Source organism: Akanthomyces muscarius, chromosome 3, assembly GCF_028009165.1.
Source record: "Akanthomyces muscarius strain Ve6 chromosome 3, whole genome shotgun sequence".
NCBI lineage: Eukaryota > Fungi > Ascomycota > Sordariomycetes > Hypocreales > Cordycipitaceae > Akanthomyces > Akanthomyces muscarius.
Genome location: NC_079243.1, coordinates 3963270 through 3991009, shown reverse-complemented (window position 1 = coordinate 3991009; position 27740 = coordinate 3963270). Strand labels below are relative to the sequence as shown.

The 27740-nt window shown below is 54.1% G+C and overlaps 9 protein-coding genes across 9 annotated transcripts; 6 read left to right on the top strand and 3 right to left on the bottom strand.

Moving 5' to 3' along the window:
- Positions 1–2551: 2551 nt before the first annotated feature.
- LMH87_002695 (uncharacterized protein) lies at positions 2552–3107 on the top strand (the record flags this gene model as incomplete). The annotated part of the gene is made up of 2 exons (XM_056194193.1): positions 2552–2767; positions 2820–3107. 2 exons carry the CDS (start codon positions 2552–2554, stop codon positions 3105–3107), a joined length of 504 nt encoding a protein of 167 aa, XP_056051156.1.
- A 2193-nt stretch (positions 3108–5300) lies between these two features.
- On the top strand, positions 5301–6565 carry LMH87_002694 (uncharacterized protein; the record flags this gene model as incomplete). Its single annotated transcript, XM_056194192.1, has 2 exons — positions 5301–5898; positions 5958–6565. The coding sequence occupies 2 exons, from the start codon at positions 5301–5303 to the stop codon at positions 6563–6565; spliced, it is 1206 nt and encodes a 401-aa protein (XP_056051155.1).
- A 157-nt stretch (positions 6566–6722) lies between these two features.
- On the bottom strand, positions 6723–7726 carry LMH87_002693 (uncharacterized protein; the record flags this gene model as incomplete). The annotated part of the gene is made up of 2 exons (XM_056194191.1): positions 6723–7447; positions 7552–7726. 2 exons carry the CDS (start codon positions 7724–7726, stop codon positions 6723–6725), a joined length of 900 nt encoding a protein of 299 aa, XP_056051154.1.
- Positions 7727–8161: 435 nt separating this feature from the next.
- LMH87_002692 (uncharacterized protein) lies at positions 8162–10144 on the bottom strand (the record flags this gene model as incomplete). Its single annotated transcript, XM_056194189.1, has 2 exons — positions 8162–10017; positions 10087–10144. 2 exons carry the CDS (start codon positions 10142–10144, stop codon positions 8162–8164), a joined length of 1914 nt encoding a protein of 637 aa, XP_056051153.1.
- Positions 10145–10840: 696 nt separating this feature from the next.
- Positions 10841–15731, top strand: LMH87_002691 (uncharacterized protein; the record flags this gene model as incomplete). The annotated part of the gene is made up of 2 exons (XM_056194188.1): positions 10841–11047; positions 11097–15731. 2 exons carry the CDS (start codon positions 10841–10843, stop codon positions 15729–15731), a joined length of 4842 nt encoding a protein of 1613 aa, XP_056051152.1.
- A 255-nt stretch (positions 15732–15986) lies between these two features.
- Positions 15987–18044, bottom strand: LMH87_002690 (uncharacterized protein; the record flags this gene model as incomplete). Its single annotated transcript, XM_056194187.1, has 4 exons — positions 15987–17052; positions 17105–17314; positions 17368–17575; positions 17639–18044. The coding sequence occupies 4 exons, from the start codon at positions 18042–18044 to the stop codon at positions 15987–15989; spliced, it is 1890 nt and encodes a 629-aa protein (XP_056051151.1).
- A 2634-nt stretch (positions 18045–20678) lies between these two features.
- LMH87_002689 (uncharacterized protein) lies at positions 20679–21472 on the top strand (the record flags this gene model as incomplete). The annotated part of the gene is made up of 3 exons (XM_056194186.1): positions 20679–20744; positions 20810–20893; positions 20960–21472. The coding sequence occupies 3 exons, from the start codon at positions 20679–20681 to the stop codon at positions 21470–21472; spliced, it is 663 nt and encodes a 220-aa protein (XP_056051150.1).
- Positions 21473–22349: 877 nt separating this feature from the next.
- Positions 22350–25347, top strand: LMH87_002688 (uncharacterized protein; the record flags this gene model as incomplete). The annotated part of the gene is made up of 7 exons (XM_056194185.1): positions 22350–22451; positions 22514–22570; positions 22628–22712; positions 22766–22969; positions 23016–24341; positions 24398–24660; positions 24709–25347. 7 exons carry the CDS (start codon positions 22350–22352, stop codon positions 25345–25347), a joined length of 2676 nt encoding a protein of 891 aa, XP_056051149.1.
- Positions 25348–25651: 304 nt separating this feature from the next.
- LMH87_002687 (uncharacterized protein) lies at positions 25652–27668 on the top strand (the record flags this gene model as incomplete). The annotated part of the gene is made up of 5 exons (XM_056194184.1): positions 25652–25959; positions 26024–26065; positions 26136–26516; positions 26592–27285; positions 27384–27668. The coding sequence occupies 5 exons, from the start codon at positions 25652–25654 to the stop codon at positions 27666–27668; spliced, it is 1710 nt and encodes a 569-aa protein (XP_056051148.1).
- Positions 27669–27740: the final 72 nt, after the last annotated feature.

Sequence of the window (27740 nt, the reverse complement as noted above, 5' to 3'; positions counted from 1 at the left end):
CTTATGCAATCCACCTGTCTTTGATTCTGCAACAGAGCCTTGCAAGGATTTCTCTCCGCGTTGTCACTGCTTGTCGTCCATGGACACCCCATACCTGATGTAGGGCGAATCCAGATGTCACCGTAAATCGGACAATCACCCAGTGGGATATCAAATTCCCTTCCGGAGCCATCATCAATAAGAGAATAGTAATGTACCCCGTTCGCTACCGGAACCCGTGGTCCGCGTACCCCAGAAGAGCCTTCTGGAATACACGGACCAACCATATACGACCACTCGAGTCGATACATGCCGGGGCGGAGCAGTGACGCAAATGATCTCTCTGGGTATGTAGGAACAATAGCGATATTATCATTATAATAGTAGCGAAAGTCGTTTGAACGGGTTGGAAGGACCCTCGATGTAGACGCCGTCGCAAAGTGGGTGCCGCTGGTGATCGATTTGTTAGACGTTGCGAGGCTAATATTCCACGTAAGGCGCCAATCTGTCTTGTAGGCTGCGGGCCCGTTTTGGATAGCAAATACAATGGGGATGGTCGTGATATTGCGGTTGTAAGTCTCGTTACGTGGAAAGAGAAGGTCGACCTCGATGGTGGCTGGGTAATCGATCATTGCAGCCACGATGGTGCCTAGGGCTAGCCAGTGCCACATGTTGGGTAGATAAGAGATAAAGACCATGACAGGCAGTTATCAGGATGCTGATTCCTATAGGGAGATAGTTAAATGGATGTCGGATGTTGAAGAAGCGTTGGCTATCTATACTCAGTGTTGACCCTACACTCCACAGGCAAGGGCCAATTGTAGCCTAGACCGCTCGTTCCCAGCCTCGGGGCCTTGTTAAAGATCTTATCACGGGCGACTCTACTTTCAGTCTTGGCTTTCAGCTGCCAAGATGGGTTTCAGCTTCAGCACTTGGCATGAGTGTGGGGGAGCTAATAGGGCCACCGTACTTGTGGCAATAATATTTCACAGGTACCCGGTCCCTACATTCGCGCCCGGATTTAGAATGCCGTGTCCTGCTGACTAACTTTTCTCCAAGGTTAGAGATGAAATATTAGTGGCTTACTTGCTTAAATACAAGAGATATTCATGTGAGCTCATGCGCTTGCTCTACACTTTTACATAATTGTTCCGTATCACGGAAAATTGTTGCTTTTTTCCCACGGGGATAGTAGTGCTGGTGTTCAACCATGTATTTGATTGATCTCTATTAGCTTGATATCGTTTGGAATCGAGAATTGTGTGGCATGAACGATGCGAACGAGCCTGGGTTGGAAGCCGCTGTGCTAAGCCAAACTACGGTCCTTCGTCATCACCCTCTTTTACCTGCACCCAAGCGGGCAGGCCTGAAGGATGCTTTAAAAATGTTGATGCTACGACACAAAACCACACTTACCCTACGCCATGGATGTCGCACGTACATTTGCTAGCCTGTGTGACTTTGTCCAGCTTTGCCAGCTTGCCATCCACTCGGGCGCGCAGTCGGCGTCGGCACGGCTGCTGCCAAGGAAAACAGCGCCAAAGAGTACCAGCAGCTTCGCCACGACCTCGATCTACTTGTCGGCGTGCTGATGCAGGCCAGTCAACTTAACTATCCTGTCCAGAGAACATTTCTCCAACGCTCCTAACATGCAAAATGGGACAAATTATCGCGACAATTCAGCAGCATGAACGTACTCAAAGCCTTCAAATTCTCGACAGTGTTTTGAAATCAGTGGTGGAACAGTGCACAGCGCTGATGCAGGATACTTTAGATCATCTGCATTCCCGCTATGGCAGCAGTCTCATCAAAGAGGGATCGAGAAACAAGGCCAGAGATGTGCTCAAACGAGCTGAATGGTGTCTGAGAGGAAGAGCTGTCGACACCGGGCCGCCTACAAGAAGGATACAGGCCAGCTGTTGAGGTTTTGCTACCCCTGTCAGTCGCCTGCCCAATAATAACGAAAGCCGCTACGAAGCAAGCCGAATGAGATCGGTTGAGATTTGTTTTAGATTTTATTTGGCGCCGCATCGGTGCTGCATTTGAATTTGCGCTGCGCGGGTTGACCAAAGAAACCCTGCAAGAATGACTGCTTGATGTCGCGACCGTTTCCTTCGCTGAAGCGAGCTATAGAGATCTGTATTTTCCCAAAAGAACCCATAGCCTGCGATCTCACCCTGGAAAGTAATCAGGACGAAGTTGTTGTAATCGAAAAAATGCAAATAAGCCACTGATCGCGGTGTTGTTTGTGGCGCTGGTCTCGTCTTTTGCCTTCGGGGAGCTGGGCGTCGGTGGCTTTTGGCTAGATAAAAGGCACTGATAGCTGCAGACTGTCTAAAGTAGGCCAAAGTCTTGCTGAACACTTTTTGAAAAGGTTCTAGAATCAAACGTAGTACGATTCAGCAGCCACCGTGGCGATAGTTCCGCAAGTGGGAGTGTGCCATTGCAGTAAACACAGCAACTCATGTGATTCTGCGGCTGGCTCCAAACTTTGGTCCTATAATACTTTGAAGTCTGCTGGAAGACGGAAGAATTTTCAAAAAGAAAAAAAAATACGCCTCCGATCGCAGGCATGAGAGTCACTCAAGGATTGCTTGTTAAGCAGTCGTCCGCCGCTTCATCTGTGCTACTCTGCCCCGAGTCATATACCCCTCCGAGTGAAACCATTGCAGCCCCTCAGACAGGCAACATGGACCTTGCGCTGTCCAAACAAGCGCTGGCTCGCGATGTAGTGGCTCAGAGGCCTGGAGGCATCGCAGAGTTGATGATGGTGATCGGAGAGGTGCTGGTAAGCTGAGTTGGCCGCGCGCCACTCATACTCGTGGTTGGCAGTGAACCAGGTCGGAGATACGAACTCGCTGAGAAACTTGTGCCTCGTCAGCCACAGATTCAACCAAATATTCTCGCCGTTCATGTACCGCGTTTTATTGTTGGGGGAAGATGGCGCGCGTTTTGGCACTGGCCATGACATGCTACCTGGTCTAGCCCAGAGTGACAAGCTCGACAACACCAACGTCGTCGACGTCCGCTTCTCGCAAAAGCTATCGCATCCTGTCAAAAAGCCAGAATTCCATCGCTTCATTTGCAGACTTTTACCAGCCATGAAGAATCTTCGAGTTGTCAATTAAGTTTTACCACGATCTTGGAGCAGAACCTTGGCTAACAGCTAGAATACAGGGAATGACGGTATCGAACTCGTGCGTGAGTAGCTTTATTCCTCATAGAAATTTGACCGGCATTCACATGAAATTTTGCCGTTCGATTATTAGAGGCGACCCAGATGACATCTCTCTCATGATGCCATACAGACTGGGACACAGGCAGCCTGAGAACTCTTTTACTACACTGCGACAACTGAGTCTCGAAGAGATGAACCACTACGATATGCCTGCCTTGTGTACCTATATCGCCTCAATTCTTACCCAATCCCCTGGTCTAGAGACCCTGAGACTCTCTTTGCGAGAGAGAGAGGGAGGCGAGGTGTGCACTGATACACTTGAAGATTTTTGCAGGGAGTATCAGCGGCTCAGTGATGGTGATGCTCCCCTTTCGTTGAAGAAGCTTTACCTAGGCAAATCGATACATTTGCCTCCGGCAGGGCAACTTGGCAGTCTCACTGATCTTGTAGTGCTTGAAAGAGTACAGATCGGGTCAGACTGTAAATGCAAGAATCGCCCAGTCGTGGACGGCACGGGCCAGATCGTGCAGACCGTACGCCCTTTCGTGTCATGGGAGATACTCAACCCAGCCACGGTACCGAGTATGCAGCAGCTCAAGATACTTGAGATGAATTCAGCGCATTGGGGCTCCCTCTGGCACATTTTACGAGGGAAAAACGCCCTCAAGATCGAAACGTTTGCTGAGGGTGAGGGGACATTTGAGAGTTATGAACTTTCACTTTTCGACATGGCCCGGAGAACCCGAGTACCCATGCTGCAGGTTCCTTTTGACAAGCTCGCGACACCATCCATCTCATGGTTCTTGCAATGGTTGGACGAATGCGACTGGCTGACGCATTTGAAGTTGAGCGCGCCAAACGATACGTGCAGTCCCGACCGCCACGAGGTACAGCATTGCTTCCTGCCGGAGCTCTGTGATGCCGTTGCAGGGCTACAAAATCTCACAGCTTTCGAGCTCTTTTCAAGACGTGGCAAGAAAGAGCCAAAGTGTCACGACGAGAAGGATTTGCACAGATCCGCGAACGCATTGATAAGTGCGTGCGTGAAATTGGAGTATGTCAAGCTTCAGTCCGTCGCATACGGATCTTATTGGGAAAAGAAGACCCGGAATCCCCCGAGAAAATTTGGTTGCATTTGAGTGAAGGTGGCGACCGACTGCGACGACTAGAATTCTTCGCCGAGGATTAGACATTGCCGTTCTGCGGAAATCGGCTAGGAAGAAGGAAATGGGGGACCTTGCAAGGTGAGTTAATACCAAACTGGTCGAGGTTTGATGAGAAGGATTCGGTCGAGTTGGGGGGAGGAGTGCGAGAATGAAAATAAATATTCCTGCTCAATGCAAAGAAGTGATAAAAGACATCAACCCGCGTGCTGTAGTCATGTTGTACTTTGGTTCGTTCTAGCAGATGACAAGCCGCGTCTCAAGTGATCACTTTACCCAATAATTCTCACCATCCGTACGATTGTAACAATGAAGATTTACAGCGAATTGACTTGAAATGCATACAGAAGAGACTACCGCCATTAATTTTGCGTGTGGGTTGGCCTGTCTTATTGGGCAAACGTTCACTATGGCGGTATAGCAGTCGAGGGCAAAGGATGGCCAAAAAGAGCTTTTAAAAGGATAAAATTATCGCGGTCAAAGAAGAAGTCAAGACAGGACGACGGGAAGTCATAACCGTTCACATCAGTGGCACGTCGAAACGCTGTAGTCCACAGACAACAGGTTCAGAGGAATCCAGTCGCGATATCACTGCATCACTACCAAGACAGCTACAGACGACGGCAACCTGAGCAATCATCTCTGCATCAAAGGCGCGGCAATTCTGACGCTACTCTAAAGACACTTTCATATTTTCTGCAGTAATGTTAGCCGGTAGATCTCCTGTATAGATGGATAACTTGATGAGAGTACCTAGCTGCAGGGTATCAGTGCAGCGGATTGTTGGTGAAGGTCTAGCGCTGAAGAGTGGCAAAGACCGCTGTAAGAGCGTCTGCCTGCAGTGCCAGCTGTGGGTCTGCGGCCGCATCCAGAACTTTTCCAGCCGCCATTGCGTGTCGCAACATTTCTTCAGAATTACGCTCGACTCTCACCACACCAGCAGCGCCTTTTGATATCGAAGCTCGACAAAAGCCTGCGACATGGCCGACGAAGAGACACAACTGGCCTTGGCCAACCCCGCCGCGGACGCGCTGCGCGAGTCGCAAGACACCGCAGTCGTCGCCGCAGCACCCACGGGCAAGAAGATGGTCAAGAAGATTGTCCGCAAGAAGCGGAAGCCCGCGCGCGTGCAAATCGACCCCTCGCTCATCACCTCGGAGCCGCCGCCCCAGACCGGCACCATCTTCAACATCTGGTACAACAAGTGGTCCGGCGGCGACCACGACGGCAACGCGCAGACCAAGGCCAAGGGCCGCTGCAACATTGCCACCGACGCCGGGTACACAAAGGCCGACAGCCTCACGGGCAGCTTCTTCTGCGTGAGCTTCGCGCGCGGCGTCTGCGCAAAGGGCGTCGACTGCGACTACCTGCACCGCCTGCCGGGCGTGTACGACATCTTCGGGCCCAACATCGACTGCTTCGGGCGCGACAAGTTTTCCGACTACCGAGACGACATGGGCGGCGTGGGCAGCTTCATGCGCGTCAACAGGACCGTGTATATCGGCCGCATACACGTCACGGATGATATTGAGGAGATTGTGGCCCGTCATTTTGCAGAATGGGGCCAAGTCGAGCGCAGTACGTACAGCAAACGGGCAACAGACACGAGTAGAAGCTAACCAGACATTTCTTTCTAGTCCGCGTGCTCAATCAGCGCGGTGTCGCGTTTGTCACATATTCCAACGAAGCGAATGCGCAATTCGCCAAAGAAGCCATGGCGCACCAATCGCTCGATCACGACGAAGTCCTCAACGTCCGATGGGCGACGGCCGACCCGAACCCGATGGCACAGGCCCGCGAGGTCCGTCGAATCGAGGAGCAGGCCGCCGAGGCCATCCGCCGCGCTCTCCCTGCCGAATTCGTCGCCGAGATCGAGGGCAAAGACCCCGATGCGCGCAAGCGGCGCAAAATTGAGAGCAGCTATGGTCTCGAGGGGTACGAGGCGCCTGACGAGGTGCACTTTGCGCGCGGCGCCAACGCAGTGAACCCGCTCGGCCGCGAAGGCTTCGAGCTGGAGGACCAGCAGCGTCTCATGATTGAGAATGGCGAGGCATTTGCAGACAGCGATGGGCAAGGGCAGGAGCAGCAACAACCACAAAAAGAGGAACAGAGCGGGGGAATCTTCTCTGGGAGCACGCTGGCAGCACTCAACAGAGCAAAGATTTCGGTACCATCACAACAGAAAGCAGCGGCCGCGGCGGGACCTCTTGTATCATACGGAAGTGACAGCGATGACGATGAATAATGGCATTTTACTAAGGGTTTATCACTACATGTACCAGCAAAAGGATATTGTGACGTTATATAAATACAAACCAGGAACCAAAAACATGATACCACAACGAAACCCATCTCTTCCCAGACCCCCAACACACCGGGTATAATTGCATAACCATATGTCCTCAGCTATTAAAGATGCGCGAATACAAGACCTCGTGCCGTCCAATCCACAGGTCCATCACCGGCACGCTCTGCCCGGCCTCCTCCACCTTTGTCTCCCACTCCCTCTCAATCACCCTATTCACGCCGTCCTGCACGCCCTCGCCCGCCAGGACCTTTTGCGCCTGGTACGGGCCAAACATGCTCGCGCGCACCGCCGCCGACACGAGCGCTTTCACGTGGCTCAGCATGAACACGTACGCCGTCTGCCGCAGGCTCAGTCCCACCAAGCTGCACACCGCACCAAACAGCGGCGCAAAGTGGCCCGACACGAGCGGCACGTCCATGCCGCCGCTCTGGCGCAGCAGCGTCGAAAAGTCCTTGAGGATCTCCATGTCGGTGGCGGATGATGAAGCAGGCATGGTGGACTTGAAGGAGCGCTCCCAGATGGAGAGCAGCGCGCGGCCCTGGGCGGTGCTCGCGCGTCGCCCGACGGTGCAGACGATGGCGGCGTCGAGCTGGTCGTCGAGGGAGGCGAGCGCCGAGGGCTCGCGGTGCGCGGCGAGGACAAAGGGGAGCGTCGTCGAGGCAAAGGACGCGAGGGACAGGGGGAGAAAGGCGGAAAAGGGCGTGTGGCGGGGCGAGTGCGCGAGAAAGGACTCGAGGCCGGAGGAAAAGGCAAAGGAGCCGACGGGGAGCGCAGAGTCGGAGAGGAGCAGGAGGAAGTGGGTTGAAAAGGTACCGGGGGCTGTTCAATGTTAGACGGCATACGTAAAAAAATAAAAACACGGCTCGGACTTTCGGTGGTGCGACAGTCTGAGTCGAGTTGAAGGAATATAGACGTGAACTTACATGAGACGTGAGGCGGTATTCGCACGGGTAGCTGCGTCGCAGTATCTGGTGAGGGCGGCTGCTGCTGCTTGGCGGCGTGTAGACGGCCGCGCGCCGCGTGCAGCTTGGCCTCTAGCTGCGCAATCTCATCTTCAATGGCGTCGGGGGCGGTGATTGCGTCGTCGTGCGACGCCATGTGAAAATGTGTGTTTGTTGGAGGAGGAAGACTCGTGCACATGAGTGCTCATCACTTCGCCGAAATCGCTCATCGGGCGGGAAGTGTGGCCCGGCGCCGGGGAGGGGCGGACACCTCCGGCCGAGACGGTTGGGATTAGTTTTGGCCCACCATCACGGCTCCCAGCACTCATTTTGTGTTTGCTTCACCAAGTCACTTTACGTTGACTGCCAGGTTCGGATCTTGTTTTCCATGTGTATGAAACTAACTCGATTTCAGACTGCGACGATGTAACTCCATCATGAGCACGCGACCAGTCTTATTGCATTCAAATGCCCGTGTCCGTTGCTATAATTTAGCATCCGATGTCCGCAAACGCCCAAAACTCCCTGCTGTGGTAAAATACATTTGCTACCCATAAGAACCCCCCCGGAGCGTCTTTATCCAACATGCCTTCTACCTCATGGGCTGTATGTTCTCCTTGTCCATATTTCGCGCCCGCGCTCTCTTCTTCTCAGCCATGCGCTTCTCGATCCTCGCCAGCGCCGCAGCACGGCGCTCTGGCGGAAGATTGATCCTACCGGGGATCGAGATGCCGGCATAGCCCTGCCCGCCTTCTTCCGGGCCGCCTAGCTTGGCAAAACGGCTCCTGAGCAAGTCAATCGCGTCCTCGTCGTCTGATTTGCTCGCCCCTTGTCGTCTTTCTGCCCGGTCGCGCTCAGACGGCATCATCGCCTTCTTCGTTTTCGCGGCCGCTGGTGTGACGCCGCCGTTTTCTATACGCCTGGCCACATCCTCGCCAAGATAATCCAGGTTTCGTGGGGACCTGGGCACGAATTCCTGCCACTGGGGTTTGTCGTCTACCTGGCGTGCGCCCCGTGCCATCGGTACGCGCTCGGGGCTTGGAGGGGCATCCTCGCGGAACTTTTCGCGAAGGGACCGCGATTTTCGCTCTTTGGAGGTAAGCTGTGGCTTGCGACGTTGGTCGGCATCTAAGCTGCGTCGAGGCTCGGCAGAAGTAATATGATCGTTGAAATCGTCCATATCTGCCTGGCCAGCATCTCCGGCCGGATCCCAGCTCTGGGGCCGAGGCTTCTCTGCTTGCTTAGATTTGAGAGTCTTGATTTCTTTCTTGAGCTCGGCAATCTTGGAATGTGCGCGCTCCAAGATACCACGAGTTTCAGCATCGTGAGTTGACGATTCCTTTCGAAAAGCGTCAAACTCGGACCTGAGAACCAACAGCTCATGATCCTTCTTCAGCGAGTCCTCTTTGAGTGCCTTAATTTGCGCGCGTAGCTCCTTGGTCCGTGACGTCTCGTTCGGTGCGTCTTTCACGCTCGTGGACTGTTCTCGAGCGGCTTGCAACTTGGCTTTGAGCGAAGAGACCTGATCGCGCAGTGACCCCATTTCTCGCAGCTGGCTCTTTGCCTGTCGCAACTCGCGCTGCGTCTCGGTCAGGGCCTTGTGAGTTGCGGGCGACGCGTTCCCCTGTCGGCGCCGCCGTTGCCCGTCGGCTCTCTGCTCTCGATCGTGCAACGCTTCCTCCAATTCGGTTTCTAGTTTCTGCACCTTTTCTCGGTATTGCGTGGCCAAAGTCGTCTGCGACGACAATTTGTCTAGCAGCTCGACTGTTGCGTCACCATCCTCCGCCTCCCGCGCAGAGGCAATGTTGGATTCATTCTCCACAATCATCTTCTCCATTCTGAGCACCTTCAGCTGCTCGGCGCGCAGACGCTCGACCAGCTGCATCGTCTCGGCATCCCGTTGCTTGGCGTAAGATTTTGCAAGTTGCTTATACTTGAGCAATTTCTCCAGCTCAATCCTGGCATCCTCGTGGTATTTCTCAAACTCCTCTTTCCAGTACTTGCCAGACTGCGAGTGCGGTTCGTTGAGGTCCATGGTCATGTCGTTCACCATGAGTTCGCCGTCATCATCCTCCTCCCATTCATCGTCGTCGGCAGGGCGAGAATCGAGCGCAGTGGTAGCAGTCTCCGTTTTGGAGCTTGCACTCTTTTGTGGTTCGGTGGCTGCGTTGTCTAGCCGCGTTGTAGACTCTTTCTGGCCGGGGACATCGTATCCAAAAGACACTCGCTTTCGCCTCGTGGTTCCCGTGCCGGGTGTCAAGAGGATTCCAGCCGGTTTTGAAGGTGTGTTTGACTCTCGATCGCCGGTCGATGTCGTCGCGCCTCGCCTTCCAGTTCGTGCAGGCCGAATATCGTGGCGTCGTGGGCTTCCAAACAAGGCACTTTTGAATGCCCGCGCAGCGAATACAGGAGCTGGCGTGTCAGGCTGCTCGATTTGCGTTGCATCATCTGCAACAGGGCCGTGTTAGATTGCCCGATCAATCGCATAGCAAGGGCACGAGAAATGCTTGAACGTACCGACGTCACCGTTCGCGTTGGACGCGTTGTCACCGCGCTTGAGCATCCAGCCAAGCATTGTGGAACGTAGGCGCTGGCGATGGCTCAGTAAAGGAACAAGGTAAGCAAATGGGCGATTCGAGTCGTATAAGTATATATCTGCATGAGCAAAATAATTTAATCAAAGAAGCAACATGCGCGGCCGCTTGACTGTGGTGCAGACGCTTGGTTGCTATGTAAGTGTTTACTTTGGACAGGATTGGATGTTGTGTTGCTAGCCTACTCGAGGTAGCGCGCGGGCCACGGCGCGACTCGCTGGGGTCCTCTCAGAAACAGTGGCGCTAGCCTGCTGATGACGCTGTAGCTACCGGGACTGGCTGCTGAGGTACTGGTACAGTGACTTGTACCAGAGGGGTCGCTTTGAACTCTGAAAAAAAAAAAAACTATAAACTCAACGAAGCAAGGGTTTGATATCCGAGTATGCATTCACATCAGCCTGATTTTTCTTGAATTACTAGGCCTCTCTATCGGATGCCATGCCGTCCTCTTCTGCCTGCAATCCAGTCCATCACAAGCTCGCCTCAAATTCCTAGCGAGTTCCAGCTCCCCACCATACCCCGCTATTCTTCAAGACGCCGACCGCAGCCCTCCTCTCCGAGTTGACCTTCTTCATACCAACTCGACCGATCAATATACCCTACCGAATTCAACATGGCGACTTCCGCGTAAGCGATCACGGCCTTGGCTGTGATACTTGCCCACAACTCACGCAACCATGGCGTGGCAGACACCCGGCGCATGGAAATCGCCTTTCGTAAAGCAACCAGAGGATGACTCAAGCTTCCCTGGGCTCAAGCCCACGAGCCCAGAGGCTACCAACAAGATTGAATATGAGGAGCTCCAGCAGAACGAACTGTTGGCCCTAGAAGCCATCTATGGAGAGGACTTTGTCCAGCACAGCGGTACCCATAGTGCTTGGCAGGTATGAGCTTTCCTATTGTCCTGCGGGTGAAGCTGCTGACCGTTTGTAGAAAGCAGAACCATGTTTCGACATACGGATCAAAGCACCAACGGACGAAGACTATGCCGTCACCATGGGCTTTGTTTTAAATGCCACATATCCCAAAACTCCACCGATCATTACCATAAAGGAGCAGGGCTTCCTCCGCGAGGTGACTCAGTTCAAGATCCAAAAGTTCATCGAGACCCAGCCCAAGATCTTTGCCAAGGACGAGCAAGAAATGGTCGACCAGATTGTCGAGGGCATCCGCGAAATCCTTGAAGAGGCTGCCCAGGCAAAAGCTGCTGGAAAAAACCTCCCCTCACTTGAGGAGGAGCGCGAGCGGCACGAGGCCGAGGCCGCCAGGGCCGCCCAGAAACAAAAGGAAGAGGATGACCGCAAAAGAAATGAAGAAACACGAGAAGAAGAGCGGGTCATTGCGGAAATGTTACAACAGCAGCTGGATCGCCAACGTCAAAAGGCAAAAGAATCTCGTCAAAGCCGTCGACCCAATGGCGCCAACCAGCACCCGGCTACACAAGCTACCGAAACTCTCGACGATCGCGTTGATTTTGACCAGTTTTGTAACTCTGTCGATAAATCTGGAAACGAAATCACGTTTCGATCTGTCGCAATGAAATGCGACGAACGCCAAGGCAAGGTATCTGTGGTCTATACAGTCCGCCCCATTGTACCTAGCGGCGTCTGTAACCAGACGCTCGCGCTCAAAGAAGCCACTTTGAAATCTTCCGGCAAAGAATCACAGGACTTTAGAAAGCAACTACAGTCCCTAGAGTCGCGTCTCCAAGATTTGAAATCGGCCAAGAAGGTTAGCCATAGGCAGATTGTTGAGATTTTGGACTTTAAGGTGGAAGGTGGAATCCCTTCCGACCCTTCTGTAGCCAACGCCTGGACAGTCAGGATCCTCATGCCACTTGCTGAAAAAGGTCCTCTGGAGGAACTGCTCGAGCTGGCGGGAAATCTCGAAGTAAGCAAGGTCAGATCTTGGACTCGAGATTTACTCGATGCACTCAATTTCCTACACAATAAGAATATTGCGCACCAGTGCATCCATGCCGGGAATATTCTACTTTTCAGAGAATCCACTGGCGAGATTGTACCGAAAATTGCCGATGCGTGGTATCAGCGAGAAATTCATGCTCTCTGCGAGCAGAAGCAGGGCCTGCCTGGCGTCAACTCTGCCAAATCTGCGTACTGGCTTCCACCAGAAATTGCTGCCGCGTCGAGGCCAGTCTACACTTATAAAACTGATATATGGGACTTTGGTATAGTATTTGTCCAGATGATCTTTGGACTTGATGTGCTGCGCAAATACTCGTCGCCGAAGAACTTGATGGAGTCTCTCTTGCTCTCGCAGCCTCTGCAAGAGCTTGTCGGCCGATTCTTCAAAGAAGACAAGCAAAAGCGTCCGCGAGCTTTCGAATTAAGCTCTAGCGAGTTTCTAGCCACTGATGCTCCGGTTCTCTTTGACGACTCTTCAGCTGTCCTCTCCAGTGTGCCGTCTCTTACTTCTCTACAAGCTCCACCCATGCGCTTGCGACGCGACTCGCATAACAGAGGAGCCGCGATCTCTAGATATACAGAGGACTTTGTAGAAGAAGGACGGCTCGGAAAGGGTGGCTTTGGTGAAGTTGTCAAAGCTAGGAAGAAGCTTGACGGGCAGATTTATGCCATAAAGAAGATTACCCAGCGATCGTCAACATCCTTGACAGAAATTCTGAAAGAAGTGAGACTGCTCTCTCAACTCAGTCATCCTGCAGTGGTCAGATACTACAATACTTGGGTAGAGGAGGTTGCCGACTTTACCGACACTGAGGGAGAGACGTCAACGGATGACTATACTGGAGAGACCCAAGAGACCGAATCCAATGGCCTGGAGATTCAATTTGCTACCAGTACTGGGGGACTGGACTTTATGTCATCCAATGCACCCATCGAATACTCCGAAGGAAGCGACGAAGACGAAGACGACGATGATACTGAAGGCGAAGATGATAGCTCCACCTCCGACGAGGAAGACGTACACAATCCTGGTTCGCCCGTTAAGGCTAGGCAGGCCGGTCAGGTTCGCAGAGCAAGATTTCAGAAACCCTATCGAACTATCCTCTACATCTCGATGGAATACTGCGAGAAACGAACGCTGCGCGACTTGATCTCGCGTAATTTGTTTCAGAATACCAGTGAGATTTGGCGCCTCTTCCGTCAGATCTTGGAAGGGCTCTCTCATATTCACGGACTGAGCATTGTTCATCGCGATCTCAAACCGGAAAACATATTCATCAGCAGCAGCGCAGACGGAATTGACAATGTCAAGATTGGCGACTTTGGCCTCGCCACTAGCGGCCAATTCTCAATTGACAAGGCTGCTGCTGGGGGGCATATGGAAACTGACGACATGACCAGAAGTATCGGCACTGCGTACTACTCTGCACCAGAAGTTCGCTCCGCGGCGCATGGGATGTACAGTACCAAAGTTGATATGTATTCACTCGGAATCATCTTTTTCGAGATGTGTTACCAACCGATGATGGGCATGCAAAAGGCGGATGTCATTGGCCAACTGCGACGACACAAGCCGGTCATGCCCAACGATTTTAAGCCTGCGGAAAAGTCAATGACGGAGATAATTCTATCGCTGGTGAATCACAACCCCAAAGAGCGACCGTACAGTGCAGAGCTACTGAAGAGCGGCAAGCTCCCGGTGCAAATGGAAAGCGAAACCATCCGACGCACTCTGGCAGGCCTGGCCGACCCTAATTCCCCATACTATCGTAAGATGTTGTCGACACTGTTTACCCATCCAGTTGAGGCTACCAAAGATTACGCCTGGGACATGTTCGCGAATGCACCGACAGCATCCGAGCTCATGGCAAGGTACATGGTCAAGACGGAACTGATTTCAATTTTCCGCCGCCACGGTGCGGTCGAGGCGACTCGTGGTGCCATTTACCCAAGATCTTCTCAATATGGAGACAACGTCGTGCAGCTCCTTGACCAAAACGGAACGGTATTGCAGCTCCCATATGACCTGATGATGGGACACGCGCGAATGCTAGCCAAAAACGCAAGTGGGCCAATAGTACCGAAAACATTCGCGTTTGGTAGTGTCTTTCGCGACAAACAAGATACAGGGCAGCCACAGATGTTCGGAGAGGTAGATTTCGATATCGTTAGCACCGACGCCTTGGACCTAGCGCTTAAGGAAGCGGAGGCTCTGAAGGTTATCGACGAGATCCTCATCGCCTTTCCCTCTCTATCGGCAACTCCTATGAGCTTTTATCTTGGCCACTCTGATCTGTTGCATTTGATTTATGAGCACTGCGGTATTGAGCCAGCTAATCGACGCGCCACGTCAGATGTTCTTAGTCGACTCAACATCCACAGCTTCACGTGGCAAAAGATTCGCATGGAGCTTCGGTCCCCTGCCGTAGGTCTTTCAGCCACTAGCGTTGATGAACTTCAGCAGTTTGACTTTAGGGATACTCCGAACAAGACATTTGCCAAGCTGAAGAAGTTGTTTGAGGGCACAGACATGTACCAAAGAGCGTCTCCGACCATTGCTCATCTGAAAGAAGTCGCCGAGTATGCCAAACGCTTTGGTGTCGTGACCAAAATCTACATCAGTCCACTCAACAGTTTGAAAGAAAGCTTCTACTCAGGCGGATTACTATTCTCGTGTCTCTACACCAAAAAGGTCAAGGATGTATTTGCCGCTGGCGGTCGCTACGATGCCCTGATCAAGGAGCAGCGGCCCAAGATGGGTGGCAATTTTGACGAGCGCCACGCCGTCGGCTTCAGCATTGCATGGGAACGCCTCGCTCGCATCCCCAAAGCCGGCGGCAAAGCATTCCTGAAGAAGATGGAAGATGATACGAACAGCCTGGCCAACCCCAGACGCTGCGATATCCTCGTCGCCAGCTTTGATCCAGCGATGCTGCGATCCTCGGGCGTCGAGCTGCTCCACACCCTCTGGGCGCAGGATATCAGCGCCGAACTCGCCAAGGACTCGCGCTCCCCAGAAGACTTGCTGCAGAAGCACAGAGACGATAATTACTCGTGGATCATCATCCTCAAGCCCGAATCCATGCTCAAGATCAAATCACTGCTCCGCAAGGACGTCGCCGATGTCGACATCCCCGCCGCCCAGCTGACCGCCTGGCTGCGCACCGAGCTGCACAAACGTGACACCAAGGGTAGCAGCAGCAGTAGCAACAACCGCAAGAGTATCATTGCCGCCCAAGGCGAGAATGCATCCGCCGCTGCCGCCGCCGAAAGGGAGCGCGAGCAGGATGTCAAGGTGCTCGTCGCGCAGACGCGCAGCAAGAAATTTAACCGCCGCACTGTCGTGGAGCAGGCCCAGGTCAGCGCCGCCAACCTGGTGACGTCGTTCCTTGAGGGCCCCATCCTCGCGGTCGAGACGTCGGAGCAGGTCATGACCATGATAGCCGGCACGCGGCTCTCGGACACGGAGAGCTGGCGCAAGGTCGACCACGGCGTGACGACGACGGAGAAGAAGTATGTGCGCGAGATTCACGACCAGCTGGACAACTGGAAGTTTGCGCATGATCGCAAGACGGCAACGCGGCACTCGTTTCTGTATAATTTCAGGACGGGAACGTGTCTTTACTATGATTTGGCGGCATAGCGGCTGTACTTCGTTTCGTTGGGTAGGTTGTGGTTTTGTGCTGGTGGGCTTTTTGAAGCGACACGTTATGATATATATAGACGGCGGGCATTGTTGAATGAATTTATGAATTGAAAAAGGTAATACATCTTTCATTATATCGTATCAAATATACACATGTTATAAAATTACGGGCTAGAGAATTGAAACCCAAGGGATATCCTGACAAATTTCATCAAAGACGGAGAGAATAGAAGCATTATGGAGAGAAAACGCTCAGCACAGGGAGCGATACACGCGCTTCCACAGCGGCCACTGGCTGTGCGGGTCGGGGTCGTCCATGTGAATCGAGTGCGCGCGGCTGAAGCTCCGTCCTGTATCAATGTCCATGGCCTTGGCACGCAGAATGTGCGTCTTGAACCAGAGCTTGTGGCCCAGGTAAAAGATGAGCACAATGGGCACCGCCAGCACCTTGAGGAAGAAGTTCTTGGCGATGCCCATGGAGGAGGGGTCGACCTGGCCGCCGAGCGGCGCGACGGCCGTCCAAAACTGCGACGCCACCACGAGGAGGTTCGCTATGAGGCCGGCGTACGAGCCGACGAGGCCGACCTGCGACTGAAAGGGCAGCTGGTGGGGCGAGTAGCCGGCAAGCTTCCAGGCGCGGCGGAAGCGGATGTGGCAGAGGCAGATGCTGCCCCAGGTGAAGAGGCTGGAGAGGCCGCAGATGGCGATGAGCCAGTCAAAGATTTCGCCCTGCTGTTTGAGGTCGACGAGGTACGCGAGCAGGCCGACGGCCAGGGTGATAAGCACAGAGACGAGTGGCCGGCCCTTGCGGTCAATGTACGCCAGCATCTTGGGGGCGTGGGACTGCTCGGCGAGCGCGGCGAGGGTGCGCGAGGAGCCGAAGACGGCCGAATTGCCGACGGAGATGACGGCGAGGAGGATGACGGCATTCATGATGCTGGGCAGGATGGTCTGGCCCATACTCTCGATGGCGATGACAAAGGGGCTGGCGGAGGCGTCGACGGAGGATTTGGCGCCGAGCAGCCGCGGGTCGTCGTGCGGGACGAGGAGCGACACGAGCAGCAGGGCCACGACGTAGAAGATGGCGATGCGCCAGAACACCTGGCGGATGGCCGTCGGAATCGACTTGCGTGGGTTGGCCGTTTCGGCGGCGGCGAGACCGACTAACTCGGTGCCGGAAAAGGCGAATGCAGCTGAGACCAGGACGTTGCAGAAGCCTTTGAAGCCGTTCTTTGTCGCGCCGGGGTCGGACCAGTATCTGCCACCGATGTAGCCGTCGTGGGGAGTGCCGCCGATGTTGACAACAATACCGAGAAGACTACCAACATTGTTAGCTGTGTTCTATTCTAGACACTGGAGGGCGGACGCACATGAAGCCAACAATAGCAGTCACCTTGATGGTGGAGAAAATGAACTCGGCTTCACCATAGCCTCTGATGCCGAAAAGATTAATGACGGCAATCACGAGCAGGAATATCGTGACGAAGATGGCTTTGCTGAGACTGGCGTTCCAGTATTCGACTGTCAACGCGCCGGCGATGACTTCCAACGGCAGCGCAACAAGCCATTGTAGTGCATAGCTGAATTGCAGTATTAGAAGAAGTCCAGTTGCACCGTGCCGTGTTGTACTTACTTCCAGCCCATGGCAAAGCCCCACGAAGGGTCAAGGAATCTGGTGGAAAATGCAGAAAAGGATCCTGAAATGGGAAATACAACGGCGAGCTCAGCCAAGCTCTGCATGGTACAGAATTGCATGGCACCGGTGAGCGCATACGCCGTGAGCATCGAGGCAGGACCGCTCTGCGCGAGATCGACTCCAGAAGCTACAAAAAGGCCGGTACCTGATGAACTGTTAGAACACAGCAGATCAAAGAGACAGTAAAACGGATATGTGAATCTCGTACCGATAGAGCCTCCGATTGCAATCATTTGCAGGTGTCGGCCCTTGAGGTCGCGCACCAGCGCCGAGTTGGCTGTTCTCGCGTTGGCGGCGTGTAGGTCGTAGTAGCGGTCCGGATCGCGAGGCATTTCCTCCATGCCCTCGGTGACGTAGTATCCATCCTTGATGATCTCGGGCGAGCCCTCGACCTGCTTGAAGCTGTCCACCCATCTCTGGCCTGCGGCCTTTTGGTTGGCATACCGGACCGGTCGCGGCGCGGTGGAGACGGCGTACGAGGTTGTGCTGTTAAAGGCCGCTTGGTCCTTGTCGTTTGTGGTGGTGGACAGGCTGCTCATTTCGACAATTTCGAAATCCCTAGTAAAGGTAATGCCGGCCTTGGGCGGCGACCTGCTCGGGTCGCTGCCAGCCATGGCTGTAGGATGGGTCGCGTAGTCGGCGAGCGAGAGAGAGGCAGGGCTACGTTGGTGGTCGCTGTGCGTAGGAGAGGAAAGGGCATTTACAGATGCTGGGAAAGGCGATGGGGGCTTTCATATGAGTGTTTTTATTCTCCGAGCCCTAGTCGGAAACAGATAAGGGGATCATGTTGGTGATAAATGGGCTGGGCCAGGCCGGCGGCGCTGCTGGCTACCTACCAAGTGTGTACTGGTGCGAAGGCTTGCATGGTCGCAGATGTAGCGTCTGTCCGGGGGGCCAAACGCCACAATATCGTTAGGAGCCAACGAACGCTGGCCAAGAGCGCCATGCCGTTTCGTTAGTGCGTTGGGGGAGCTTTTCTTCGGTCGGCGTGGGACGGGTACTGCCTTGCTGAGACTGGACGAGAAGGCGCCCCGGAAGTCTGAAATCCATGAGTTGTCGTCGCACGATGAAAGTCGCAACCCGTTATGCGAAGCTGGGGTTGCAGGGTCTGTTTGGATCTCGCATCGACGATTGGGCCCAGCAACAAGCGTATTACTGTGGAGTGAATGAAACCTGGACTGGGCGCAAAGTGGCGAGCTGGCCTGTTTCTGGAACTATCGACGCTTGCGACACGAAGAAGACGCCATCTTATGCAGCTGCCACGAGGATACGGACAATAGTGGTGCGCGTGCCCTGAAACGGTTCTCACACGAGTCGCATACCAGTAACGCCAAGTCTGTACAGAGTCGAACAGATTGTTATCTGGCGGAATTGTTGGGTCTGGGGCAGCCCGCTATTGAATCCTGTCCTGGGGCTACTGTCAGTTATTACAGACAAAGGCGGGATCAGTGTTCCTCTTTTGTCGACAAGAATTATGGTGGGAGCCCTTTGTGGCGTCCACTAGAGGGGCCGCGTACCTTTTGGTCCCCTATTGATATTGCAGAGTTAATTATTCTTTTTATGGCTCGAAAAGCTAAGATGCTATCCTTTAAGTAGTCATTAGTTTACGGGGTTGTCGACGAATCTGGCGCTGAGGTAGCTCTGCATGCTGGCCATGACGCAAAAAAAGTCGCTTCAACGTCGTAAGTGAGAGCGAGACTGTCGAGATCATTGGGACTCGTGTTGAAGCTACCACTGGCGACATGACGGAGCCAAATACCAGAAGTGGCATCGGTATTCTCAATTTGCAAGGCTCAAGCCAGGGCGGCAGCCAGATTACGTACCCGTACTTGCAGAACGTCCTGAGCAGGGTCAACTTGGACGCATTCACTGGTAAACTAGTGCGGGTATCCCGAACCAAGATGCACAACTTCATGCAATCTTTGGTGCCTCCTCTTAATTCTTGATCAATTACCCTGAGGCCCCGCCGCGAGTCAAGGATGGAGGCGCGGAAGGTCCAGCGGGGCATACCAGTAGCACCCATCGAGGGGCAACGCCACAACTGATGATAGCATCCCTGTTCAATGGAAGGGCGGAGGAAAGAGAAGACCTGGGCACTCGTAGTCTGAGATAACTAGTCATGCGTTCCCGCGATGCCGAGTGGCAGATGGACCTGTGCGAAGCGCCACTGTGTGTCTTGGGACGAAGTTTTGGGGACTAATAATTAAAAAGCCACAGCATTGACTTGGTACAAGGCATTTTCGTTGGCTTGACTGGCGGAATAAGTAGTTGCCCAGGAACATCACTGCATTGCTAGTAGTGCAGGTAATGCCAAGTTGTAGGTGGCTGGTTGAAGTACATGTATGGCACAGAAGGCGTCAAGGTGCGGGTGCAGCGACGTTGACGCCTCGCGCCGGGTTTTTCGTCAGCTCTTCGGTAGGTACGGAACAGTCAGAGCCAAATTGCCGCTCTTCCTGTTTCATTTTGACGTCGCCTTTGATGGCTATTTCGTATCTTTTGGGCCAGTGCTGATGGCTCTGGCAAATCAGACAGAGTGATGGCGGAGGAAAGTTAGTGGAGTGCCCATTGTTAGCGCTCAGAGGCAGCGTGGGTCACTAACCGGCGGCGAAGAAAGGCGTAGAAGGCTGCGATTTGACGCGCTGGGGGCGCTGGAAGGTGCTGAAAGGCGTGGAAAGACGCTGAAAAGTTGAGACTGACACACTGGCTAGGTACCCAAAACCGCTAACAAAAGATGGGCTTATTAGCGGCAAAGCTGGCCCTGGATTGGCCGGCACCTGATCTGATGCCGTCACTCGAGGCTCGTCAGCCCGTCAGTCGCGCCGGCCCGCCGGCCTGCATCGGAGTCATGTCCATGTCGCCTTTTTCTGCCCAACAAACGTCAAGCGTGCCACCTGAGAAAGACCGAAAGAAAGCCTTGCTTCACTCTGGCTTCTGCCTAGACAGTGTTACTGACACGCCCAAACATTCACATCAGCGTGCGAAGCGCACCTACCCACCTTCTTGCTTCACTGCTGCCCGCCTTCGCCAGGACGCTTGCGGCTTACCGCTCAACACCGCCTTCGCAACCCAACCACCACCACCAGCGAGCGTGCTCTCTTCTGCGACCGACGCAGCGTCAACGCAAATTCTACTCGCTCCTGGCTTCCCTCACTATCAGCGAGCCCTGATTCTCAGCCCGTGACGATACGGGCTTGATTCGATACCTCCGACTTGACGCACGACGCACCCCGCAGTCCCGACACCACGCCATGGCTCAAAAGCGCCTCATGCAGGAGCTGATCCTGCTTCAGAAGGAGAAGTGGCTCACGATTGAGGTGATTAGGCCTTTGCCAGGCCCGGTCTTTGTGTCCGGGTTTTCAGTATGCTAACCAACATACAGATGGATGAGCAAGTACTGTTCAAGTGGCGCATCGGTCTCTGGGTTGTCAACCCTGACAGCGTCTTCTACGGTGCATACCTCAAAGTAAGTAGCTGCTCGTGTTTGAATATATCATGTATCGTCTTTTTTACTTACCGTACATTTCTGCAGAGCGAAATGCGATTTCCTCACGACTACCCGTACGGGCCACCCACCTTCCGATTCCTTACCAAGGGCATCACACACCCCAATGTGTACCCGGATGGCAACCTCTGCATCTCTATCCTGCACAAGCCAGGCGATGACGAGCAGTCGGGCGAAATGGCCAACGAGCGATGGAATGTTCTACATGGTGTCGAGTCTGTCCTGCGCTCCGTTCTGCTCCTCATGGACGACCCTGAAATCAACTCGCCCGCCAACGTCGATGCTAGCGTCCTCTATCGTGACGAGCGGCCAAGGTACGACGCCCTTGCCAAAGACGTCGTCACTAGATCGCTGAAGGAGGTCCCCGAGGGCGTCAAGATGCCGACTACAGCCGAGCTTGCCCCGGTGCCACAAAAGGTCGTCGAGGAAGACGATGACTTCTGGAACCCCTCAGAGGAGGAGGACGATTTTGGTGGTAGTGATAGCGACATGGACGACTTTGAGGAAGAGGAAGACGACGAGGACGACGACAAGGAATAACTATTCCCTCGACTGTAGGCGTGGCAACTTGTGTCAGTAGGGTTGCATAGCCATGAAACTACGATTATTGGCGTTGGGTGGGAGTATTTAGCACATGGGACTCGACACAATGGTCGGGAACGCACTGCTGGCGTAATTTTTTTGTTTCTGGCACGCATCACTGGATTTTAAGCGCATTTTAGATATACAGCGCATCACCTATCAATTGATACATAGGAAGCGATGGCCACGACAGTGCAATGCACACTTTGACCAACCTGCCTAGTCGGCTTTTAGTGACTGTGGCCAGTAAAGGACAAGCTCGTATTTTCAGTTCTCCATTTTGATTTCCGGAGCGTATGCTTTCCTTTTTTCGATCTTCATAACGGAAGCGCCCGAGGCGTCAGTAGCAGGCAAGCAGGGCACCAGAGGGCATCAGCCACAGCCTTGTGCGCCTCACAGCCCTGTAGGTAGGTAGGTACCCGCTGGTCTTACCCGCCATGACCGCTGTGTAGTCAGCTTATTACGGGCAGCTACTGTGGTGGCGCATGCTTGCGTTGCAAGCGACGTCAACCATCCCAAGCTTCTCAACCGACATTCCGCTGCTATTCCAAATCTTGCAGCCTGGCTGGCGTCGTCATTACGTCGCTATCCTGCTGCGCATACATTGCGAGGCTCGCTTTGCTCATCTATCGCCTCTGCGCTCCGCACGCTCCGCGCAGCGGCACCTCGCAACCCCTCGAACCCGTTACTGGCTGGTGCACCCCAATAACAGCCCAGACTCGAGCTGCTGAGGCAACGACCGCGACAGCCACAAACGTTATCCTACTCGCCCTCCGCTCGACTCCCGTATCGACACAGCTCCATGTTCGAGTTTTCGAAGCAATAATTCTGCAAAATGGCCACTATGGAGCCGACCGAAGACGAGATCTCGCAAGTCATCGACTTTGCAGGTCTCGACCGCATGGATGATCGGGGCATGGTCATTCAAGCGCTCAAGGTAGCCATGTCGCTCGCGAGCTACAGAAGCAGCGTTGAGAACAAAGCTAATGCGCAAGCTAGCAAAACGGCCGCAATGTCGAAAGCGTGGTGATTGCCTACTTTGATAATCCCGACAGCGTGCGTTGGCCCTTGGACAAGGCTTCTCCTCGAGCTAACACAAGATACTACCCATAGTTTCGGCAACGCTTTACGTTGGTTTGGAATGACGGGATGTTTGGTGCAGATCGAAATGGTGAAAACGACATCAACCCAAGCTCCTGTGCGTGAAACGAGTCGGCTTGCTGTCCGTCTGCATGCTGACCTGCGGCTTAGCTTTTCACGTTGAAGACTCGAATGCGAACCCGTCGTTTTATGTCGAATCAATGGACAGCTCGATGCACGAAGGCGGTGTCATTCAAGGGGTGACCCCCCCGCCGGATAGATACAGCGTCGGGGCACCTTCCAGGCCGCCCTCTAGATCCAACGCCAAATCCCCCCTTGGAAGAATGGTGGACATGACAGCCTCTGATGTTCCTAGTACGTACTCAGGAGCTTCAGTCTATGCAGAACTAATACATGGCAGGATTCGTCGGTCAATCAGACCCAGACATGTTGAACCAAGACATGGCGCGGGCTTTGCGCGAATCGGCCCAAGAAGCTGGAATAGCGGCCTCCAGTCAAGAATCGGGAGTTCTGGAAAATTGCACCTCTACACCACACTTTGGACCTGCCACGAGAACACAATACGACAACGCAGAATGGGCTATGGTTCCTGTCGGCACCGCCAGCGGGAACTCGAATATACTGCCGGCTTCGGATCGACAGCGGAAAACGGATGCCCCAGCCTTTCTAGTGCAACACCCAAATACTGTTGGGAACCACAGGTTGGGCGGTCTTTTGACCATTTTACACGAGATTCCCTTGGCCCGAAACATTCTACTTCGATGCGGGACACCGTCCGAAGCTTACGGATATGACAATGAGTGGTGGCAAGGCAAAAGCATCACGCCCCCGCAATCTGTCCACGCGCCAACACCTGGCAGTGACTTGGAATGGGGATCCGACGATGATGTAAAACCAGGCTTCGAGGATGAGATACACCGGCTTATGGCTTTCCTCGACTCTACCGAACGAAGCTACGGCTCCACCAGTGTTTTAACGGAAACGGTTCCTAATTCGCACCACGGACCGGAGAAGCATTTCTACGAGTGCTTGGGGCAACGGAATGGGGAAGTGGTATTTCCTCTGACCCAAGTCGCCACGCTAGCCAATCTGCAGGGAGACGACCTCGGCCACGAAGACGCCAGATTTAGCCTGCTCGAAATAGAGCATCAGCAAGGCGATTATAGTACCATTAAGACACTTTATGAGGCTCTCGATCACTTGATGTGGAGCGATGTACTCTCCTGGGACGAACTGACCGAAGACTCTAAGATGGCCATGTTCAAGGAGATGGGAGAGGTCCTTGCCATCAAATTTGGGGGCGAAGGCCCCCAAGACTCACTTGATATACCAACCGAACTCTACCCTGAAAAATACCTTGCCGCCCGCAAGAACGAGGCACGTCGAATTCAAAAAGCCTGGTGCGAGACAAAGCTGGCGATGACGAAAATTGCAAACGAGAAACGTGAAGCTCACGAATGGCGAGACGATTTCGGCCAGCTATCCTATGATAAGAGAGTCAAGATGGGAAAAGCTGTGGAACAATGGAGAGTCTTGGAAGACTATCTACAAAGTGCCGGCCGGTTCACCGGCATGCAACAATCAGGCTTCGATACAAATAGGTTCCCCGACTACCACGAGGCTCCTGAGTCTTTGTCGGAACCCCAACAGCAAACGTTGGAGAAAGTGGGCAACGTTCTAGAACTGACGGAAAGGGTGCTGGCCGATGCTGATAGAGTGCTGGACGGTATGTTTGACGATTTGACGACTACGATAAGCAAGTCATTTGCTAACAACGCACAGGTTTAAATGCAGAGCTTGAAAGGCTCAATGCCAAGCAAAGGAGCCTTGGTCGGCTGTTGACGGAACCTGACAAGCCCGGTCGACCACAGCCAATGATGTGCAAGAGATATTTGCTCCGTGGCGTCGCAACTGAGAGGGATATTATTTACGTATGTCGACGGCAGCAGGCAGATTTGATTGACTTCGGCGACGCGCCGAAGAAACCAGACCAATGGTGGCGTTTGGCCTATGCTCAGGGCGAAGAACACCCAGTCAAAACCGAGGTAAGACTAGAGAGGCCCTACATCTATTCATGTGCTAATTTGCTGCAGAAAATCGAAATAGAGCGTGTTTTGAGAGAAGTATGGCAAGAGACGAAGCTGCCACTTCTCATCTATGCCACTGAAGACGCCCTCAATACTCCTAGTGTCCCGCTTAGTTTGCCCTTGGAACGCTTCGTCAAGGCGGACAATAAGGCCTTTCGCAACGAACTGAACATGGAGCGCAGCAGCGACCAAGAATACACACGGCCTGGATATACCGATCCGATTTCCCCTTCCAAGCGCAAGCACCGGTCCGACAGCATGGATACACTGGACAGCAACCATGCCTCTCTGGGCAGTGACGGGGGCAATGGATTTGATAATCCATTTGATGAGCAGCCAACCAATTTTAGCTTTCAAAGAGATGAGTACGAGCCCTTCGTCGTGGACACCGACGGGTTGCCAGCGCCCACTCGAATCGAACCGGATTATGTCGACTATGCCAGCGTTGGGCAGGATGACGGGGCAGACCTCGATTTCTCAAAACCACCGGGCTACAGCGATGTCGCGCCTGAACCAGTACGAGAGATGGAGCAGCTTTCACCGCAGAAACTGTCTATTGTGACTCCGGCGCCGGAGACTACGGAACGGGAACCGATAGAAAGCGTGATGGCTATGGAAATGCCCGGCCGAGAGAAGGAGACTTAGACGACAACGAATAATAATAGATTACTTGCATAGCAGTGAGGCAGCACTGACGTAATTTGGCTCTGAATGGGGCGTGTTGGTATAGCGTTCAATTACGAATATCGGTTTATGAACGGAATTCCTCTACTACTTTGCGACAGAGCCTTCTTGTGACTTGCATATTTATGACTAGGCGACACCACTTTCGTCAGGCACATGGTCTAAAACTTAGGCTGTGACCGCGTCACCATTTCTCAGTCTTACTTTCCTTCCCACCATCTTCACACCGCGAGGACAAGAGTAAATTGGGAGAAAAGAAGAAGTCATGCTATTTAGACCATCATTACCGTACATTGCGGCTTTCACCGCTGCTGCCACTGCGACGGTCGTGCAATGGGGCACCTGCGCCGACAACTTTGGCGCGCCGCTGCCGGTGGACTGCGGGCGCCTCTTTGTGCCGCTCGACTACACAGCGCGCGACCAGGGCGGCGGCGGCGGCGAGTCGCTGAGCCTGAAGCTGCTACGGTCGCCGGCTCTGCGGAAGCCGGTTAAGGGCAGTATCGTGTTGAACTTTGGCGGACCGGGTGCGACGGGGCGCGACTCGCTGGCTGCTGTTGCGCCGATACTGCACATGTACGTGTGATGCCGAGCCCTGTTCTTGCTGCAGAGGCGCAAAATACTCAGACAGTCGATTCAGGTTTACGGGAGGAAATTATAATCTCATTGCCTTTGATCCTCGGTATGTAATATTGAAAACACCGTGGGTAATGTGTCAAAACGCTGACATGAGATGCTTTTGTCGCTTGAAGCGGCACGGGCTCCACGATTCCTCTTGCATGTCTGGACACGGACATGGAAAAGCTGAACATGATGCTTGACTTTTCGCTGGTGCCGAGGGCGCATGAGCGCGAGAACCTGGGCCGCTTCTGGGCGCGCGGCACGATTCTCGCGGAGCAGTGCGGCCGCCGGCCGCAGGAGAACAAGACGGGCGCGCTTATCGGCACGGCGTTTACGGCGCGGGACGTGGTCAGCGTGGCTGAGGCTTTGGGAGAGGATGGCCTGGTGCGGTATTGGGGCTTCTCGTACGGGACGACGCTGGGCGCGACCTTGGTGGCCATGTTTCCCGACAAGGTGGACAGGGTCATTCTCGATGGCGTTCAGAACCCGCACGAGTACTACCACGCATACGCGTATGTTGCATGAGATGGCACTCTTTCCGAGTGTGTGTCAGACTGGGGCTTGGACTTTGCTTACACTGAACTTAGGGATATAGAAGAATGGTCCGACTCTGATGAGGAATTCTCGCACATCTTTCAGCACTGCGTCGCGAACCCGTCCCGGTGCGCGCTGGCCCGCGACGGGGTCTCTGCCGCGGCGCTCGAGCGGTCTGTATGGCAGCTCCTCGAGCGCCTCAAGTACCACCCCGTCGTCGTCGCCGACTACATCATCGACCGCCGAGTTGTCAGCTTCCTGATCGTGACCAGTCTCTACAAATACGTGTCGTGGCCGAACCTCACCAAGGCGCTCGACATTCTCATACGCGACGAGTACCACCACCACCAAGACGACGTCGACTTTCTCATCCGCATATTCAACCTTGAAAGCGAGGTACAAGGTAAGGACCTCGACGCGGGCATTGCCGCGCAGCTGGCCCTGGTCGGCATCCACTGCGGCGATCGCGCGGCGCGCGCGGGCAGCCTCGAAGTCCTGATGCCCACGCTGCGGCGGCTGGCGCGTGTGAGCAGGGTGCTGGACGGCATGCCCGGCGGCATCAACATTCCCTGCGCGCAGTGGAAGTTTGAGCCCAAGGAGCGCTACGGGGGCGACTTTCAGGTGGCGCCGCGGCGTCCGGTGCTCATTGTGGGAAATACGTGGGACGGGCTGACGCCGCTGCGCTCGGCGCACAATGTCAGCTCCGGCTTCAAAGGGAGTGTGGTGCTGGAAGTTAACGGATATGGAGTAAGTGACCATGGCGCGGGCGGTTCTGTTTTGATGGGCCGCCGTTTTTGCCTTCTCCGTTCTTCCTTGGCTAACTCTGCGTGCTTCTGCGCACACAGCACTCATCGCTCGGGCTTCCCTCTGCGTGTAATCTTCGCCATGTGCGCGCGTACTGGCAAAACGGCACCGTGCCGGAGCCTGGTACCGTCTGCGAGGTCGATGCGCCGCCGTTTTCAAACATTACGTGGGAGGACGTCTTGCGCGACATGGACGAGGATGGAGAGGCCGCGGCAGACGATGGCGGGAACCTGGAGCTTCGACGGAGGGGGACGGTGGTCTCTCTCGATAAGGCGTTGGAAAAGTTCTCTGAAATTGGGCAGAGGACACTGGGATGGAGAATCTGAGAATGGGAATGCAATGTCATGGCCACGGCAGTTTGCTCTCTGAAAAGACTGCAAGATGTCTGAACATGGACC